This window comes from Hippopotamus amphibius, chromosome 3 (genome assembly GCF_030028045.1).
Source record: "Hippopotamus amphibius kiboko isolate mHipAmp2 chromosome 3, mHipAmp2.hap2, whole genome shotgun sequence".
Classification (NCBI taxonomy): domain Eukaryota; kingdom Metazoa; phylum Chordata; class Mammalia; order Artiodactyla; family Hippopotamidae; genus Hippopotamus; species Hippopotamus amphibius.
The window spans coordinates 185,290,486-185,311,710 of NC_080188.1; the positions used below are offsets into that span (position 1 = coordinate 185,290,486).

At 40.2% G+C, this 21,225-nt stretch overlaps 1 protein-coding gene across 1 annotated transcript in view; it reads left to right on the forward strand.

Moving 5' to 3' along the window:
• USH2A (usherin) overlaps positions 1-21,225 on the forward strand; it is a 758,076-nt gene that overhangs the window by 709,477 nt on the left and 27,374 nt on the right. The window contains exons 65-69 of the mRNA XM_057727708.1: positions 6,718-6,927; positions 8,786-9,024; positions 10,106-10,314; positions 16,588-16,764; positions 18,117-18,200. Of these exons, the coding sequence (XP_057583691.1) occupies positions 6,718-6,927; positions 8,786-9,024; positions 10,106-10,314; positions 16,588-16,764; positions 18,117-18,200 (919 nt within the window). The remainder of the gene's footprint in view (positions 1-6,717; positions 6,928-8,785; positions 9,025-10,105; positions 10,315-16,587; positions 16,765-18,116; positions 18,201-21,225) is intronic.

Sequence of the window (21,225 nt, forward strand, 5' to 3'; positions counted from 1 at the left end):
TCCAAGGTTGTAGATGAATTGATATGATTTCCTTGATTGTATCTTTTTATTTATGAGGCATAATTTATGAGCACTGGAGAGCAAACTGCAATGAGTGATGACTAACTACAGCCCAAGTCATAAATCAGGAGCAGTGAAAGAAGAGGTGATTTTGATCGAATCTATTGAATTAGCTGTTGGCCTCAGCCAATACAGGTATTGGAAAGACCTTTTTAATATCTATTTGTCTCTCTCCTGGGAATGTGATAAAATCTCATTACATGCCCCTAGGAAACAAATAATTTAATTGTTTGCCTGTTAACATGAAACCTATTTACTCTTTTTATTAATTACTGGCATGGCTGTTCGTGTTGGCTTTTTGTTTGTTTCTGAAGTGAATAGTCGCAAAAATATATTCACATTCTCCAGTTTTTATAATGGTGTTGCCTCCCTAATGCTGCTTGATATGAAACAGTATTGCATTTTTGTTTGTCTGGGGTTTTTTTTTTCGGTGGTTGGCTGCGTTGGGTCTTCGTTGCTGCACACAGGCTTTCTCTAGTTGTGGCGAGTGGGGGCTCCTCTTCATTGCAGTGCATGGGCTTCTCATTGTGGTCGCTTCTCTTGTTGTGGAGCATGGGCTCTTGGGGTGGTCACTTCTCTTGTTGTGGAGCATGGGCTCTTGGCGTGGTCGCTTCTCTTGTGGAGCATGGACTCTTGGCGTGCAGACTTCAGTAGTTGTGGTGCATGGGCTCAGTAGTTGTGGCAAACACACTTAGTTGCTCCTCAGCATGTGTGATTTTCCTGGACCATGGATGGAACCCATGTCCCCTGCATTGGCAGGTGGATTCCCAACTACTGCACCACCAGGGAAGTCCGAAACAGTATTGTTGAAATGTTTTTGCTTTATCAAAAATTATCATTATTCCACAAGGAAGTATGTTTTAGAATATCACAGAAATTGCAGAGAACTGAAAAATCCCTCCCTGTATTAATCCTCTAAGAGTAACAGTTTTACTACAACTCATAACAAACAGCCTGGAACAAGAAGCAAAATCTCAAATTGCTTCAAGGACAAGGGTACCAGCTGTCACTTACATTAGGAGTCAGCAGATTAGCGGGTTTTTGTGAAAGATCACTGGCTGAATTTGGTTATTCCTGTGATCCATTTTTATATGGAAAAGGATAGTAAATACAAGACCAAGTACACATCAGCTGGATGCTCACAGTATAGAAAGCATCACTAGATATGTTTTCTTGGTCTTATCAAGACTTGTAGCACTTCCTCAGCCAAAAGAATCATAAAGTATTTTTACCATTAAGGACTTTTTTAATTACATGATAAAGGAAACACACATCAGGAAACCCTGGAAATGTGGAAATGTACATTAAGAGTTTCTCTTTGCACTAAGACTGCACTTGGAAAATATCAGTCCTGGGGAATGTTATTTTAGAAAACTGTAAGCCATTGAGCAAGCCAAAGCATTAAAATGAAAACTACTTTACAGTTAAGTGTGGAAATTGTGCTAAAGAACAGCTAGGTCAGTAAGCTAGGCACCCAATGGGCCACCACACTAAGAATTTCTGAATCATCTCACCTTCTCCTATCCTCGGCACAGTTGTGGTTCCCCTTCTTTTACAAAATTTCTTACAAATGCTTCTATTCACAAATTCTTGCTTTCCTTCTGGAATAAAATGAGGAGAAATGTTGGGCGAGAGGAATTAGAGCATTTTAGAATAGTTAGCAATATTCATTTGGGCTGCAAGGAAAAAAAAGAAAAAGACCCAACCAGTTCCAGAAATATCAGTGTTTCAAGAAATTTGCACCTGGAGTGAAAACTAAGCAGCAAATGGTTGTTCTCCAAAGCTAGTGAACTCTGGTTCTGGCCACTGTAATTAACTCCGTTGATCATTTCCATTGTAACGTATTCAAACAGGTACATGTTGCGTGCTTATTTGAATGGCTGAAGGTAATAACAAAAGTCATGCAAAGTGCAACTCTAAACAGACAACACATGAAGAGAAACTGAAAAATGTATGGTGCCTAGATTTCTGTACCTGGTTCTATAGAGCAGGGGTCCCCAACTCCCAGGCCGCAGACCACTACCAGTCCTCGACCTGTTAGGACCTGGGCCGCACAGCAGGAGCTGAGCGGCGGGTGACCATGCGAAGCTCCATCTGCTGCTCCCCATCACTCCCCCTCACTCGCATTACCCCCTGAACCCCCCACACCCCCACCCCCCACCCACCCCCCGTCCATGGAAAATTTGTCTTCCACGAAACCAGACCCTGGTGCCAAAGAGGTTGGGGACCACTGCTACAGAGAATAATGGCTTTCTGTGTTTCTTAAATAAGACTGGGCACCAGAATCACTTGGAAATGTGTTAAAATGGCAGGTTCCCAGATCTTTTCACTGGAAATTATCAACAGGAACGCAGAATGATTGTGATGATTGCAGCCAAGGAACACAGGTTGACAAAGACTCCTCTGAAGGAAGCTTCCTAAGAGGCAGTTTTCTACAGAGGACAAACAATTGAACCCATTGTTTCCACAGCAATGAGTTTTGGGCAGCGTGGTGACAGATGTTGACATTTCATGTAATTAAAACTTTTTAAAGCAAAATACAGTGATTAGTCCTGGGGTTGGGGAGGGGAGCAGAGAGTAAATAAAAGAACAATTTTATTTTTAAATGAACAACAGCATAAAGATGGTAATAGTCACTAGTGAGATAACAAAAATTAGGCTGAAAACAAATAGATCTGCTCTTTCACTAGTCAGTTATAGAATTTGTGGTTAGACCACTTTAGTTATTTTTAATTTATCCAAATAGTTAATCTGTGTTTTCTATGACATCTTCTTACACTGTAACTCCTTTCATGGTTTCAACCGAAACCTTAGAGGGGAAAACACCCCAACTCAGCCAGTCCTAGCTTTTCTCATTTTTAACTTTCTGCGTTGGGAAGTTCCTCTTATAGTGTACATGTGTGTGTGTGTGTGTGTGTGTGTGTGTGTATGAGTATATGCATATGTGCAAATGTTCATTAAATCCAAATAATAAGTTACTTTAGTGGAAACGTTAATCATCTTTAATTTTTTATTATTAAAAAATATGTTCAGTTCCACTGGATGCTGTGGGTATAAGGATATTGTAAATAAATGAAAGGTGAGAAGTATCCTTACTGTTTTTTTTCCTCTTGGCTGTGGTATTGATGAGCTTTACTTCTGTTTCCAACTCTTAAAATGTCCCTTCTGTTTTGTGAGTAGTTCACACACTGTTTATATACTCAGTGATCATGTGAGGGAATCTTGGCATACAAACCAGATGGATTGTGTTATCAGTTAGGTAACAGGTAGGTAGGGAGGCAATAGATGGATGGATGGAAGGATGGATAGATAGAGATAGATAGGTAGACAGACAGATAGATAGATATGATAGATACATAGATAGATACATAGATATATACATACATACTTACATACATACATACATAGATGATAGGACAGATTGAGATAGACAGAGTAGCAACTCTGCGTCTGTTCTCAAGATATTTAATTTCTCAATTTTTCAATGGGTTCGTTAAAAATAAAAAATCAGGGCATATTACTCAAATTTTCCCATGCGAGATCTTTCCTTTTTCTTTCTCTACCATATAAAGATGGACCCAAATCTTGGTGCTACTTTTTCTCAGTAGAAATAAATCATAAGCATAATCTGTTAGTATTTTTATCCTGAACCTGGAACTATACTTTAGTCCCTTTACCTCTTGTTTTGCTGGGCATAGACAAAAATCTACCGCAGTTTTTGGATAAAGGACTTTTTACTTCGAGAGAGAGAGAGACAGAGGGAGACAGAGAGAGAGAGAGAAAATCACTGACAGTTTCTTTTTGAATTTTCTTCTGGCTGTTTGGTATAAGGGACAATGCCTTGCGGTACAAGTTTTGTGAAATCCATAATGCTTCATTAGCACAGCTTTCTCTTCACTGTAACTGCTTTCATTTTCTGAGGAGCTCATGTAAATAGGCCGCTCCTGCTTTGCATAAGCATGTAGATTTATATGAATGCTATTTTGATCTCAAATTGATTGAATACTAAAAAGGAAAAAAAGCACTGTATTATGAAGGTCTCCTGTCAAGACAAAGGACACTAGATCCTACATACATTACCAGTTACTGATGGGGAATTCTGTATTGCTTAGGTTTTAGAAGAGACTATTTCTAAAGAAATATAGCAAAATACTACACTGTTGAGACACAAGTGTTTTCAAATACCATGAATTAAATTACATTTTGGAACTAGGACTCCACCCTGTAAAAGCTCATGTAACGCGGAAAGGCATGAGGTCCGGTCCTATCAGCAAACACCAGCATTAGAAAGCCTTAATAGATTTGGTGCTCAGTAGTTAATTGGCAACTTGCTGAATTTTTATTTTATCATGCCCAGTTGCATTTCCCTCCTTGTGTTCTTCTCCATCCTTTGTGGTCCTACTAAAATTCTGTATACCCTTAAATCACCAACCAACTATTCTTGGCAAAGAATTTGTATCAGTATGTGCACTTATTTTGCATCCCTTTCTCAAGAGTTGTTTTCTTTTCAAACTTTGTCATTTGTCATGTAATCAAAAATGCTTCCCTTACCCCCCAGCAAGATATTTGCAATAGAAGAGGTTAGTCTAGAGCAGACTAAGGAGTCAGGGATACTTTCTCATCAGCCCTGAAGTCTGACCTCCTCATCAGTTACCTCCATAGCTATCCTTTCTGTTGGAAGTCTGACCATGGCCATTCCAGAGGGGATGCTAAGAGCAGGGGCAGTTGTGCTCTGACCTGGACTCTGGTTTCCATGAAGCCTGGTTCTCCTATTGTTAAGACAGTTTCCTGCTCCTTACTTCCCTGGGCCTATCAAAACAAACCTCCATCACTTGAGACAATCTGGGTATGTCTGTTTACCCTTGCAAGATAAGAGACTTTACCTAGTCCAGAATTGCAGGTGATCATCTATAAAAAAGTCATTTACTATTCATCATCCTCAGTGTCTTACTTATCTATAAGGATGACACAGAATCAAAAGCACAGTTTACTGGAGAGAGCAATAAGATTTATTGGCAAGTAGAATTCTCGTTTCAGCTCTTGTGACTTCTATCACCTTTAACAAGAGAGTCACATTTCAGAGCCTCGATTTCCTCATCTGTAAAAGGGGATACTAATACATTCTCCAGCCACCTTACAAGGTTGTGTTGTGAGGACCAAGTCAGCAAATTTTAATATTTGTTAATATTTAACAAGTAGTATTTGCTCAAGTGCCTTGTAAAGTATAGAATGTATTTGTTAACTTGTATTAAATTAATGTATTTAATTAAAGCACTTTAATTTGTTAAAGTGCTTTGTAAAGTATAGAATGTATACAAATGTGAGTGATGATTATACAGACGATGAGAGAAATGGATCAGAGCTCTAAAAGGAACAGATTCTGCTTTGTAAGTAGGTTAGTTACCTCTTTTTAAAATGTGGCATTTATGTCAATTATTTCTCAATAAAACTGTGGGTGGAAAACAGGATTTCTGGCAATCCTATCAGCAAGAGTCCGGAGATTTGCATTTGACAGCAATTCAAGAGCAATTCAGCATCAGAAATTTTACTTTTACAAAGAAATCTGCAACAAAAAAAAAAAGTCAGAACACTGATAGGAGTTAGCCTAACTACTGAAAATCTCTCTGATATTTATTCTCTTAAAGATATTATTGATGAGAGAGAAAAATAAACAAAAATGAAACTAAACTCTCACTGTATTCTCCTAGTGTTTTCTAAATATCTTGTATTTTGAACATTCCACATGCTCTTTTAACACTGCACACCTAGAACGTGTATCCTGTAGAATCAGTTTTCCAGACTTGCCTTTAAAAGCTCAGACCAAATTTATATATATATATGTATATAATTAAATACATATAACATATACATCATATAATTGTATATATTATAATATATATTACATATTGTATAAATTGTAATATACACACACACAAAGACACCAAATGCAGAAAAATTTCCTGAAGTTAGACTAGCACAATACGAAAGCTTACTAAGGAAGACTCCTACTCCTAAACATGCAGACAGTCTGCTCGTATTGCCATTTAGATCTATCATCCTGATTGATCACTGTGTAGTTGGCTATTATTGGGCCTAATTTAACCCTATCCACTCACACATCCATCTACTCTGTCTATTGTGCCTGACATTCTACAAATTACTTACTCATGCAAATAATGACCTAAGGCAACCTTTTAGGATATTCGTGTTTAATTATACAAATGGTGCTTGATAAATAAGATTATACCTCCTTCCATATGTTTAGTCCCTCCTTGATGAAAGGAAAATTTAATTTTCATGCAGATTGGGTGGGGACGGGGTTTAAGAACTGCTGAGTTTTATGGAGTCTGCAGACGCCTCCAGTTTGCAGAAGCGGACAAAATCACTCCACGCCCCGCACAGAGACGAGCAGGTTTTCATTAGGCTTAAATCAGCCATCAGCCAGCTGCATTCGGAAATCGGGGCTCTGTTCAGGCCTCTTCTGTGTTCACAGAGTCTAAGGCTGAAAAGAGGAGGGACCTGCCCTCCTGTGCGACTGCAAAGTTGCAGGATCAGAGTTTCTCTCATTCTGTTGTGTTCAGGTGCTCTGAGTTGCCGACTCCTCTGCAGCCTGAGGTTAGCTGGCTTTTGACTGGTCTTATTGATTTCTCTTTGGAGGTCTGGGCCGTGAACTCAGCAGGAAAAGCCCCCAGTAGCTGGACGCGGTGTAGAACTGGGCCCGCCCCCCCGGAAGGTCTCAGGGCCCCCAAGTTCCATGCGGTCTCTGCCACCCAAGCAGTGGTCAACATCAGCGCCCCCCGGAAGCCCAACGGGATTGTCAGTCTCTACAGGTTGTTCTCCAACGACACCAGCGGGGCCCAGATGGTGGTGAGCTGCAGTATTCCGATTGGTTTGTTTAAAACAAATAATAAACCATGGCACCCTTGCTTTTTCTTCCCCTTGATCCTTACTTCCTATCCATCTGTTCTCAGTTGCCCTGCGGTGATCTTAGTGGCACAAAGATCTCTCTGCAAAGAAACAGCATTAGGAAACATACAAAAAATATGTAAATGCTCGGGGAAAGGAGGGCTAAAGGTGGTATTAAAGACTCTACAGATCTTGTAAGAAACCTAAGACATTAGAGATAATCTAATTAATGGAATTAATTTAATTAGAAAACATGTCAAGCACTTCACGTAGTAGTGACTTATAGTAAGGGGCCAACACAACGGTCTTTGTAGGTGGTGTAAATGTTAATATGAAAAAGGAAGACAAAACAGAGCTAAAGATATCCTCAGAGTACCATTTTGGCATGAGCAACGCTCTGATAACACACTGAAAACTCAGACTCTTTTTGGCAACTTCGAGAAAGTTCTAGGTCTTTGGAAGAGACAACAGAACAGCTCAGTCCTCTTCCACTGTTTGTTTATTAACATCTTCAGAGCACATAGAGGAGACAAGATGGTCTCTGGCGGGAAATCATCTTTCACATTGTGTTTTAGCCAAGCCGTTGGCTGAAAGGGACACTAATAATCAACTAGACCAGTTTCTGCATTATTTAAATGAAGAGACTACCAGCCAGGGGATGAAGTGTCTTTTCTCTGCAGGACAGCTGGTGTCACTCTCACGTTTCTCATGAATAAGTACAGATTATAATACTTTGTTCACACAAATCTCATAGAGAAATTGCACAGATCCCAGTATTACATGATAAATTATTTAGACCAATTGAGGAAACAATGTTGGCAAGTATGGAGAAAAATCCTCTGAGACCAGTGTGCCAGGTATTGAAACATAATTTCAAAAGATAACTCACATGCAAGGAAGTCTCATATTGAATGTTAAGGAAATATTAGCATATTTTCTACAAGGCTTCCGATTCAATAAATATAGATGATGTAAATACAATCAACCCTTGATTATCCATGCTTATAAAATGATAATATTAATAAACTAAAATAATTTCTATTTGGAGTGACTTGTATGTGTTTTTTAAATAACAGATAGCTCTTCTTAATTAAATGTTGCTTATGCCAATGTGAAAATGAGTTTCCAGTTTCTGAACTCTTCTGTTTCAAAGAGCAATAAGGTAAAAAAAATTTTCTCCAGATAAACCAAAAGTTTATAATGTAAAAAAGATGATTGAGGAGAAAACTATATTTCATACAGATCAATACCCTTAGAGGAAGACATGGTCTTTCAAACTCTTAAATATATGTAAATATATAAATATGTATAATAAATATTTCAAGCTCTTAAATATTCAACTCTGAGATTTGAGGGGATTTGAGGGCAGTTTTGACCCCAAACTTATATGCAAGTAGCAATGGCAGAATATGGACCTTAGTGAATGTTGACTTAGAAATATAATTCAGATATAGATTTTGTTTTTCAAAAATGCATCATTCTGAGGGTCACAGAACTTGGTTAATATTTTGTGAGTTTTGCACCATTTAATAATATCTTTCTATGGTAATAGACAACATTGTGCCCTGTGATTCCTATCCTGTTACCTCAAACTTTTATCTAGCTATTATCTTATTGCATGCTTTTGCATGTTTAAGCCATGCCTCTCTAGCTGGATTGGTCATTCCTAAGGGTAAATACTGTGCTAGATGCCAGGGTGCATCTCCCAGAGTAACTAGTGCGGCACTCTATTTATAAAACACGTGGTACATGATAAAAGTGGACCAACTCTCTATGACTTGCAACCTGGCTTCATCTAGTCTTTTCTCTCTTCCTACAGCTGGCTGAAGGCCTAGCTAACCAGCAGACACTTCACGGCCTGCAGCCCTTCACGACCTACTCCATTGGGGTGGAAGCCTGCACTTGCTTCAATTGTTGCAGCCAAGGGCCAACAGCAGAGCTGAGAACTCCTCCTGCTCCACCATCAGGACTGTCCTCTCCCCAAATCCAGGCTCTGGCCTCAAGGACAGCCTCCTTCCAGTGGAGTCCCCCACTATTCCCCAATGGTGTCATTCAAAGGTAGTATGGGAGGGACTTCCCTGGTGGTCCAGTGGTTAAGACTTTGCCTTCCAATGCAGGTGGTGTGGGTTCGATCCCTGGTTGGGGAGCTAGGATCCCACATGCTTTGCAGGATCAAAATACCAAAACATAAACAGAAGCAATATTGTAACAAATTCAATAAAGACTTTAAAACTGGTCCACATCAAAAAAAAAAAAAAAAAGTCTTAAAAAAAGAACAAAAAAGGTAGTGTGGGAGAGCCAAAAGGACAAACCAAAATAAGACATGCACACAGACAGGAGCTGCCCAGCCCTCCCCGAAGTGGACTTGCTGATTGAACAGATACCCACAGCAGATAGACAAATACATCGATGCGTGATCATGTTCCCTGAAAAGTGTTTCAACATAAAATCAGCTAAGGATAGAAAGGTGAACAACAAAATTGTCTTTAAATAAGAAAGACAAGGCAGGGACTTCCCTGGCGGTCCAGTGGCTAAGACTCTGCACTTCCACTGCAGGGGTCACAGGTTCCATCCCTGGTCCCACAAGTTGAGGTGCAACCACAAAAAGAAAAAAAGAGGTAATGTGTTCCCATTCATTAAAAGGATGTGCTCCTCCTCGTGGTTCCCTGAAATTTTTGATTCTACAGGGTTCAGCTGCAACATAAGGAACTTCTGCAACTAAGTCAGAATTTCCTTGATCTAATTTAAAATGCCATACTGAACCACTGTTTGAAAGAACAAAGAAGTTATTTCACTCAAATAACCTGGAGGAAAAAAAGATATTATTTTCAACAGAGGAGAACAGTTTTATCCCTCTCCTCTAGAAAGAGAGACTATCTTATCTCTACCAACAAGGATTCCTGGCGGCAGGGTAGACAGCAACATGTGACTCTCATCATTTCTCTGGTTACAGCTGCTATACGTTTCCAGCTGCATTAAATAAGGTGTTTGTGAGAGCAGTCTCCCGCAAATGGGAATTTTCAAGAGCTAGCAGTTCAGTGAGCACAAAATGTCTTCTCACAAAATAGCACCAGGTTTCAAAGAGAGTTCGACTCACTCCATTGCCTGTTTTCTCTTTATGTGTCCATCGTCATGCCAGCTATGAGCTCCAACTCTACACGGCTTGCCCTCCGGATTCAGCCAGCCCCTGTACTCCCAGCCAAACTGAGACAAAGTACACGGGGCCAGGGCCGAGAGCCAGCCTCGGAGGCCTCCAGCCCTACACCACCTACAAGCTGAGGCTGGTGGCCCACAACCAGGTGGGCAGCACGGCCTCCGAATGGGCCAGCTTCGTCACCCAGAAGGAACGTGAGTAGAAGTGGCTGCCACTATAAGCCAAAACGGTGGGGGGAGGGGGGGGCAGTCGGAGGGGGGGCTTGGCCTGCAAGGTAGGGGAGAACAGTCTGCTAAAAGCATTAAGTGTTCAATCCCATTGAATGCTACTGAGACATCAATGAAGATGACTATTAGGAGAAAAAAAAAAAAACCACACGCCCACTGGATTAAATAATATGGAGATCAAGAATAAATTAAGGAAGATTTTTCACGTAGCAATGGGATGAAAACCGACTTAGAGAAAGTTAACACATGGGTGAGATGAAAACAGATAAACATTTAAGTTGACTTTTTTCCTTTAAATTTATTTATTTATCTGTCTGTCTATTTTGCAATGTGTTTAAAGAAGTTTGTCACTCCTTTTCTTTTCAAATGATGTGGCATCATCGCCCGCGTTTCCGGGAAGCTTTGATACACAGCACTGCCAGGAAAAGCAAAAGGGCTACTGAGTGCAGAAAAGGGCAATTAGCTAATTAATTGGGGCCTCCTTACATTTCTATAAAATAACTCCTTTTCAGATTTTATAAATTTTATGTCTACTGTTTAAAAATGGCAAATACAAAAAGTATTAAGAATAAATTAAGTACTTATAATCAGAACCAGCTACATAAATTGTGGGGTCCACTACAAAATAAAAATATGGGGCCTCTTATTCGAAGTCACTTAGAATTTCAAGACAAAGACAGCAAAGCATCAAACTCCGTCCATAATCCTTCTACGTGAGGGACCCTGTACAGCTGCCCCGGTCACACACCCGGGAAGCTGGTCCTGCTTATAATTCCACCACACACAGAAGCAACCGCTATTAGTATTTTGGCATAATTCATTCTTTTAATCCCTTTCCTGTGCAAAGTTTTTCTTACATGGCTGAGATCATACTCTAATGAAAAATTCATATCTGCTTTTTATACTTGACATTATTTCATTTGCATTTCCCCTGGCATTAAAGACTCTTTAGCCCCCACAGTTAATAGCTATATAATATTCCATCGTTTGAATTAGTCAGACATTTCCGTTGTTTCTAATATTTTCCTTTTGTAAATGTGGTGAGAAAGTTTGTGAACAAATCTTTGTGTGAATGTCTGATTATCTTATTAAATGTCAACAAGTGGATTTTACTACAGTAAGAATTTTAAGTATTTTAAGGCTTTGGACCCTTCTTGCAAATTTGCTTTCCTGAAACATTATATCAGATTATAATTTCATCTTCAGTATTTGGCATTTTTAAAAGTAAGAGTTACGCATTTGTGAAAGTTCAGTGCCTTGTAGAAAGACTTTAATGTGTTTGAGCAACAACATGGCAAAATATTAACAAGAGGTCATTTTTAGAGAGCTCATTCCTGGCACTGTCCGAGCATTTTCCAAATCATCCTTACCACAAAACTATGAAGTTAAGTACTATTATTAACCAAATTTACAGTTGAGAAAACTGAGGCAGGGCTCTGGACTGTGCACTACAATTCCAGGATGCCCTTCACATCGATTAGAAAGTGAACTGAGGCCCCTGGGGCTATATGATGAGCTAAAGCCAGAGCTTAAGTCCCTCCAGTTTCCACACCTAGAAAACAGAAGTGTTACTGTAAGTTCAGGATCACTCAGCTCAGCGGCACCCTCAGTACCCCTATGTTAGCCTGGTCAACTAACCCCCTACTCTCTGTAATAGAGACTTCACACCTTCTCCACCCTCTTCAAACTTTCCACTTCTCATCCTTTTCCCACAAGCCCACAGCATCCTCACCCACCTCTCCCTGGAGTCTCTGCAGAACGCCTTGCCTTGTAATTCACCAGGAAAGAAGTCATCAGTCAGTGATGTGCTCCCTTCCCACCTCTGACGGCCACATGCCCTGCATCTGCATCATTCCTGCCAGGGACATGGCAGGAAGGGGCGGTCCTTCCATCTGAAATAAACCTGCCTCTTGTGCTTTGAGTACTACTTCCTTCACTACTGATCATCCTTTTTCTATCCTTAATCTTCAGTGTATCACTGTTACTTCTGCCTTTCTAATGTTAAAGAAAAGAGACTCCATTTCCCCTCTGGTTCCTGCCCAGGCTCCTCCCCACAGAGCACAACTCTTCTAAAGAATAGTCTTCAAGTGCTTTCCCATTTTCTTTCTTCCCACATGTTCTTTAACTTCCTTCACACTGATTGCCACCTCATCTGTGCACAAAAATCTCTTCCTAAATTTGCCCTTGACCTCCACACTGATCATCCAGTGCACATTTTTCACCAGTTATCACAGTGTCTTCTTGGGAACATTGAATGCGATTGAACCCTCAACCCTTGGTTGAAAAGTGGTTCCTCCTAGTTTTCATGACAAGTATCTCCTGGTTTCCCACCTGCCTCTTTGTATGTTCAATGTTAGTCAGCTTTGTTGGTTGACCTTCCACCAACCAAGGTCTTTAAGTCTCAACCCTGAACTTTCTCTGCTAACACTTTCCCTTTGCTCCCCTCTTTTTTCCTCTTCTTCCCACCTCACCTCTTCCCTCTTCAGGTGAGTTCATCTCCTCCAAGGTTTCAGTTCCCACGGCTGACTCCCAAATGGTCACCTCTTTCCCCGAGCTCCCTGCTTGAAATCCAGACCCCCACACCCAGCTTCCTCACCTCCCTTTGAACTTCTCATAACCAGCTTGAGTTTGGCAGAAGCCCAACACAGCTCGCATCTTTCCCCTTAAATCTGCACCTCCTCTGGTCCTCCTTCTCTGCATTTCATCTCTGGGACTGGGCAGAGTGTCTCAGATGCCTAAAATGTGTCGTTTAGTGTGTGAGTGAATGCATCCAGAGCGTCTCACGTTTCTCGTTGGCACCACACAATCAGCATTGTCACCCTAGCTATAATCAAAGTGTACTGTTTCTTCATGTCTGCTGTCTAAGCGTGTCACCTCTTTCACCGTTTCGCCTATTCCTCTCACTGTCCTCCCTTCACAAATCCAAAGGGAACCATGAGAAACATTTATTCCTGAGAGTGTAGTCAAATGAATTCTGATTAATCAAAAAGGATGCTCCATACAAAGAGTGGGACAAAACACCACCACCCTCTCAGAGAAGCAATTACCCTTCACGATACAGAACGTCCCTGACGTACAGCGGTTCGGCGTCACGATGGTGCCAAAGCGATACACATTCCGTAGAAACTGTGCTTCCAACTCTGAATTTTGCTCTTTGTCAGCCTATCGCTTTGTGGTACGATCCTCCCTCGCGATGCTGGTGGGCAGCAAGCCACAGCCCCTGGTCAGCCACGCCATCACGAGGGGAAGCAGCTGATACGCGCACAACCATTCTGTGCTCACCCACTCTGTTTTTCACTTTCAGTGTGGTTTTCAATAAACAACAGGACATATTCAACACTTTTTTATAAAATAGACTTTACATTAAATGACTTTTTGCCCGGTAGGCTCATGTAAGTGTTCTGAGCGTGTTTAAGGTATGCTAGGCTATGCTACGGTGTTTGTTAGGTCAGGTGTAGTAAGTGCATTTTCAACTTAGGATATGTTCAATTTATGTTGGGTTTATTGGACGCAGCCCCGTCCTAAGTCAAGGGAGCTCTGTATATTTATAAGCCAGTTTTGCTAATTATTTCAGGTTTTGTGTGTGTATCTCCAAAAACAGCTATGTGAGGTTTGCAGGTTATCACCAATTCTCTTTTTCATCATGAAACTCAGGTTTTGCCAGACATTTTCCCCTTATGCTGGAAGAACAGGATGACCATATTTAAGATGTTCTTCTTTTCTGTTCTTCTTGACATTGGAGAAGTGGCTGAAGGTTGCAGTAGCACCTAAGGAGAAGGGGTTCTCTCAGTCTGCTTACTGGATCCACAGACATGGGAAAACACCATAAATGACTGGCTATCATATGGGGTTTAAATACCATTTATGTTCCTTTTAACTCATTATACAAACTAGCAGAGAGAAAATGTGGATCGGAGAATACAAACCAGAAGATGCTTTGAAAATAGTATTTGCAATTTTATATAAACATGATCACATATACACTCAGAAAAGAGTCTGGAGAAGCATTAGCAAAATATTCTGGCCCCTCTGCCTGAATTTCACCCTCAGTGGAAGAGCAGAGGTGAGGTGTAAATGTTTAACAACTGGCCTCCTTGAGAGAACAATGTCCTGATTTCAAGTGCTTGCCAATTTCCAAGGGGTGAATACTCCCACTTGGCTGATTTCAAGTTGCCAATATGACAGCACTGAACACAGAGTTGGGAAAAGATCAGGTACCATTATATAATATTTCCACCATCTAGAAATAAAAGATGTAAATAGCCTGAAGAGCATAGATATTAAAACGTAGCGAAATAATTATGAAGTTAGGAAGTTTTATTATTACCTTTGTTTTAATATAATTTATTTAGGTTTACATGATTTAATTGTTAATAGTGTCTGGGTTTAATAACCAACTCACAAAATTCCTGAATATTTAACGATCAGGATGAACCAGCTCACCACTGGAGTGCACTCAGGAAGTGAATTAGTAAATCGTGCTCCTTTAAATGTGTACTGATTATAACAAAACAACATGGCCTTTGGCGTTAAGCAGGCCTGGGTTCAGATCCTTGGTCCCCTACCAGCTACTGACAGTAAGCAAGTTATTTGATCTCTCTAAACCTTAGTCTCCTCACCTGAAAAATAAGGAACTAATTCTTACAGGACTGTTTTGAGGATTAAATGAAATAAGGTACATCAAGTACTCTGTTGTACTTACGTTGTACTACTTTATTGGCATCGTAGCTGTTATTTTCTCAGTCTCCAAATCCATTACTCCTGATTATTTCGATTATTTGATCATGCTTTTTCCTCAGGAAGCTCTCCAAATCCTGCAGGGCAAATAAAGCCCCTATCTGTCTATTTTTGTACTATTTATAAGCCTTCTCTTCATCCGTACTGTTAGGATGTAGGGGAAAAGTGGAAATCTACTGAAATTAAGTGACAGAGGGAAGCCACAGATGATATAATAGTATGTTCCATTGTGATATTAGGCTCCATTTGTGTTAAAAAAAAAAAAAAAACAGTGTTTAAAGAGGGCTTGATAGCTCTTGTTGCAGTATTTGCAGAAAAAATTTCCCATGGCTTTATGAAGATCTCTTATTTTAAAAGATGAGAATCAAATTTGTCTTCATGGTTGAATCTTATGATCACAAAGCATAAGTATTCCTTATTTTGTTAAATTTCCTCTCATCTGCAACAGATGGATTTAATTTGTAAAGAAAAAAAGGATACCCAATTTATTTCTGCCACTCACTTTTTCTTTTCTTAAAAGCCAATTTCGTATATAGCTGGATCTTAATGCTGTTACAAATGTATTGATTATTTTGGAGAAAATGAGATCTCAGGAAATAAATCTCTTCTAACTTGGCAAGGTGATATGATATCCCTTCATTTGTTCCTCAAAAATTATTCATTTAAAAGATGAGCCTCAGTTAAGGATTTTTCTTCCTTTATTTTAGAAAGGAGCTGAAAAATGAAAAGGGAGCATTCCTGTTAAATGCACACAAAGTCGCTTCTCTATCTGATATAATACTTAGGAGACCTGAGCCTGATTATATACTAATGTACTGTGCTATTGATTGATTAGTCAGGGCAATGAATTATTATACTCGAATTGCCATTTGCAAGGCTTTTTAACTATCTTAGAAAACAAACTAACGGCTCGAGAAAAAGCTTTAAAAATAAATGGGTGCCAAAAGAACATAATTCACCATCTAAGCAGTTTGGTTTGGAGAAAAAAAATATATTAACTTCATCTAGTCCTTGGGGCTTTGTAGCAATAAATATTGATTTGATATGAAAAATAGCTATCCACTGTAGTTAATAGTGTTAAAGATACTTTACCTGTTAAAAGAAGGAAAATGCAGCAAAATATGAGCTCCAGGGCTATGCTGATGAACAGGACCATTGTATGTTAATAGCTGTATTTCATAAAACACCACTCTCTATTGATTTTTTTTTGGAAAGCAGGTGCAGCAGTGCTGAAAAAGCATTTCACATATGTTCCCCTGGTTTTCTTTTCACCCGCAATGCCAGGTTTTTCCTTTAAGCAGTTAAGGGAAAAAGAATGTGTGCTCATATTTTAAAATCAAAAGCGCACACACACACTATTTTTAGAACTTAGAAACTTCTCCCACCTATTTTTAGAACTTAACCTCCCACTTATTTTTAGAACTTAAAATCTCCTCCCACCTATTTTTAGAACTTAGAATCTCCTCCCAACTGATTTTTGAACTTACATCCTTCTGCCAACAGTGCCCCAGTACCGCGCCCCGTTCTCAGTGGACAGCAATCTGTCTGTGGTGTGTGTGGACTGGAGTGGCTCCTTCCTGCTGAATGGGAGGCTGAAGGAGTTTGTCTTGACAGACGGAGGGCGGCGCGTGTACAGTGGCCTCGACACCACCCTCTACATCCCGAGGACTGCAGACAGAAGTGAGTTTCCCGCCCCCATTTCTCAGTGCGTAAGGGGCTGGGTGTCCCACCTTTCCGAGATGCTCGAGCCGAAAGGTGACCGCAGATGTTCATCATTAACATGTCCAAGGTTAAGTGGCCACTTCTCGTGGGAGAGCGACTGCTCGGTGTCACTCAGGTTTTCCTGATGACCCTTCTGATGCGGTCCTCTGAGCACTGCCTCTGCTGACGTGAGGGTCCCCAGGACCAAGACCAGAGGGCAGGTTGTGTGCCCTAGAGAAAGAGAACCCAAAAGCACAGAGTATCACGAAATAATACAATTTTAGGGACTTTGGAGGTTGTCCTGATGCATCCACAGCCTCCAAACAGAGTGCAGTCAGGCCATGACCATCTCCAAATCGTAAGGACCCTGAGTAAGGACTTTCCTTAACCATCCTCGGTATGTGTTCTTGGAATAACAACACTTTTCCTCTAAAACTGAATATTTTCTCCCTATTTAATGACATGTCCTTCTTCTGTTTGTCGTTTCTAAATTGAAATGAGCAAAACCTTTCCAAGGTACTGAGTATTTTCTAGTGATCAATGTGGCCACAGGACCAATAGATGTGATGCCCTTTTGAGCCATCTGGATTTATACAATGAATTTGTTAGTGGTTGTTTTTTGTTGTTGTTCTTTTTTAGCTTCCTTGAAAATATGTACTATTTATTTTGGCTAAAAGGTGCAGGTAAACAATGAGCTCCAGCATTGCGTTTATAGCATTTGAAACTTATCAATAACATTTTTACAACAATTCAGCTATACATTTTCATGGTCACAGTTCTTGGTCACCTAGGCAGCTTGTTGTGATGGGGAGATGGCCTGACAGTTGGGAGATTAGGGTTCTATCCCTGGACAGGCCTCTAACCATCAGTGTAAGCTTGTAAGACTCGCTTCCCTCAGGGTCCTGGCTATTGTAAGAGGTATTTAGACCATTTGATTTCCAAGATCCCTTTTGAGCTCTCCTGCTTAGTAAAACTCTGGGTCACCTAGTGAAAGGAACACCTTTCAGTTTTAAAAGAACAGGTTCAGATCATTTGCAGAACAAGATATACTCTTTGTATTATTCTTTACTTCTCTGATAATTCTTTTCCTTTGCTATAATCTCTAAACTTCTTTAGTTCTGTTACTGATATATATGCTATAATTATACTAATGATAGCTGTTTTTCTTTATAGTTTTTAAGTTAGAAATAAGTTTGCATATTAGGTAAAACCTTATAACTTGCTGTGGAATCCTGTTTTCATACTTTTTCATGCTATAATACATTGCTTTTCTGAAACTGTGCCCACTGTTTGTAGATGTTGAGTAACTGAGTCATTTACCTTTTGTCTAGCTTTCTTTTTCCAGGTCATCTGCACTACAGATGAAGGAAGTGTTAAGACGCCTTTGATCCAATATGATACCAGCACTGGATTTGGTAAACATTTAACTCAAATCATATGTAGTGTAGCATCTGCTCATTTTCCTAAAGAAACATGCCTGTGTGTTTATACATACTTGTGTTTGTTTATATATACAAGTTTGTATACAAACATACAGCATAGACTATATGGGAGAAATTGTGTTGTAAGATTTTTTTTTTTTTGTCCTCATGAAACTTACACTAGGCAAGGAGTTAGGGTATACTCTTAAAATGCCAAGTCATTGAATTGTAGATGCAGAGAGATATGACTAAAGTTCTCTCCTAGCCACAAATTCTGTCAATAAAGAGCTATATGAATTTGTTTACCAAAAAAAAAGTGAATTTGTAGAGGAAATCAGAGGAAAGAGAAAATACTCATGCCAATTTGTGTTGATCATAACAATAATATTCCAGATTCAGAGCCTAAAATGATGAATTCAGGAAATTTCTGTCTTGTATCCTCTGTAAAAGATTATGAGTGACTGTTAATATCAAGTAGTTTAGCTGAAGTGGTGAAATTGCAGTTTTTACAGAGCACCTTTTAAATTGAGTTCTACTCATAATCTTTGAATCTAACATATGCAATAATTTAAAATTTCAGAAGGCAAGTTAGAGAAATGCCCAATCTTTTCCATTAAAGCAGAATTAGGACTGCTACCCTACTTTAAATTCCAGTAAGTAATGTCATATCAAATTTGTATGCTTATTTAGTTTGGTTTGTTTGTTTGTTTTAAATACAAACTTAAATTCTGAAACATAGGTGTACATACATATTATTATCAAAGATAACTTCAATCTATAAAAATAATAAAGTATTATTCTATGTTTCCAGACTTTACATGTCTGGATGCCATGTAAAATTTCTTACAACACCTAATACATAGTGTATCTCATCTCACTTAATAGCAGCTGTGGGATAGAGCAGACCTCATTTGGTCTTCTTTTAGGAACCCCAATGTTTCCACAAGTGGACAGATGGACAGATGAGGGACGTCAGAAGTTACACAAGGATGCCCCCACCCCAAGCTCATTGCTAAGATGAGAACTTGAACGTGGTTTTTCTGTTGACTCCTGGCCCTGTGATTTTTCTTTAGCAATGGCTCTCAAATTTAAGTGTGGATAAGAATCATCTCTGTGTTCTTATTTATTATATAGTTTCCAGGCCCCTGGCAGAGATTCTGAATCAGAAGGGCCCAGGAATCTGCTCTTTAAACAAGTTCTGCCTAATGATTCTGATACAGGGGGCTGAACTATGCAATGAGTAAAATCACATGACTTAGTTTGATCCACCTTCTAAATCTCACCAGTCCAGTCTCCTCAGTCAATGGGAAGTATGCCTTCCCTGGAGACAGGCAATTAACAGGGAGAGATTTACTCTGATTCCAGCTCTGGGTTGGGTTTTTCTTTGGAGTCAAAGTCCAACCATGGGAATTCCCTACCTTGACCGTGAACTTCCCACTTGGTAAGTGGGGTCCCTTAAAATGAAAGGGTACTTTGCAAAGAAAAAAAGGCATAAAGAGACACCATCCTATCCTGATTTCAAGCTCTTCTTGTCAGAAGAGAAATCTCGTATTGGTTCATGAATACAAATCGAAGTTTCATTGCTGAGAGAAGGAAGACCAAGGACCATGTGACCGTTGTGGAAAATTCCAAGATGTATTGTCTAACTAATATCAATAGTCCCTTTTAATTTTTATGATATAACTTTAAAAATGTTTCTGTTTCCTTGCCTGAAGGCAGCCTTCAGGCAGGAAAGTCATGCAGACCTCATTTCTGAATGAGTTGGAGGGCTATTTCCCTTTCGAGGATTCTGGGGGGCAGGCTGCTCTACATTCCCTTGTGTCCTCCTGAGCAAGAGGTCCACTGGGCCCGTCAGATCCATTTCTGGAGTTATAGCCCTGTGCCCCACACAGAGGAAACTCTTCTAGTGCATAACCAAAATTTGTGTTGGGTTGTTTTTGTTTTTGTTTTTAATTAAACACCACACAGTGGTTACTAATTAGGGGAATTCAGATCTGCTGGAGCTTGATCAGAATTTTGATGCCAACCCTTTATTTTAGAGTTGAGGAAGCAGAGGCCCAGAGAGGCAAAGGGAGTTTTTTAAGGACAGAGCTATCAGAAATAGAGTTAGGGTTAGCAAAATGTATCCCTCCTCTCATGGAGTTCAAATTTTAATTTTAGTCACCTTCTCTCGCTCCCTGAAATATCCTCACCCTATTGCTGAATGTTTCACTTTTAATCTTTCCCCTGAGAATGTGGGTGTGAAAGCCAAGCTGGTCAATCCAGTCCTTGACGTGATGAAAAAGGAGAAGGCTATCCTCAGGGCAGCCATTTGCAGCTGTGTCTGTCTGTCCTTCTTCTTCTTGGCCATGAGCATTGGATTTAGAAGAGCAGCTCCCTGCCCCTCCGCTGCATGCCAGCCTGCATGGCAGCTGAGTGGATCCAGAGGCTTCTGAGCTGATGTTAGCAAGGGGCTAGGCTCAGGTGATCTCTGAGACCTTCTCCCACTCAGATTGCCGGGCCGACTGTACAATTCCACAGCTTAATGCTGTTCTGCAGTGATCCTGTAAGCCTGCCCACATCTGCCTGGCTCATTCCAGCTTTCCGACATCCACAGAATTGACAATCCTGCTACTCCCTAGCCTTCGATCCTTCATACCTGGAAAGCCCTTAGTACAGGGCCTGGCACAGGGTAAATACTCATTAAATGTGAGCTATGTCTATAAGCCTCATGTGCAGAGAATCACATCGACTGAACTCTCAACCAAATAGAAATTAAAGGTAAGTGGCCCTGGGCTTCCTAGGTGGCACAGTGGTTAAGAATCCACCTGCCAATGCAGGGGACACAGGTTTGATCCCTGCTCCAGGAAGATCCCACGTGGTGCAGAGCAACTAAGCCCGTGAGCCACAACTATTGAGCTCATGTGCTGCAACTACTGAAGCCCACGCGCCTAGAGCCCATGCTCCACAACAAGAGAAGCCACGGCAATGAGGAGCCCGCGTACCACAACGAAGAGTAGCCCGCACTCACCACAACCAA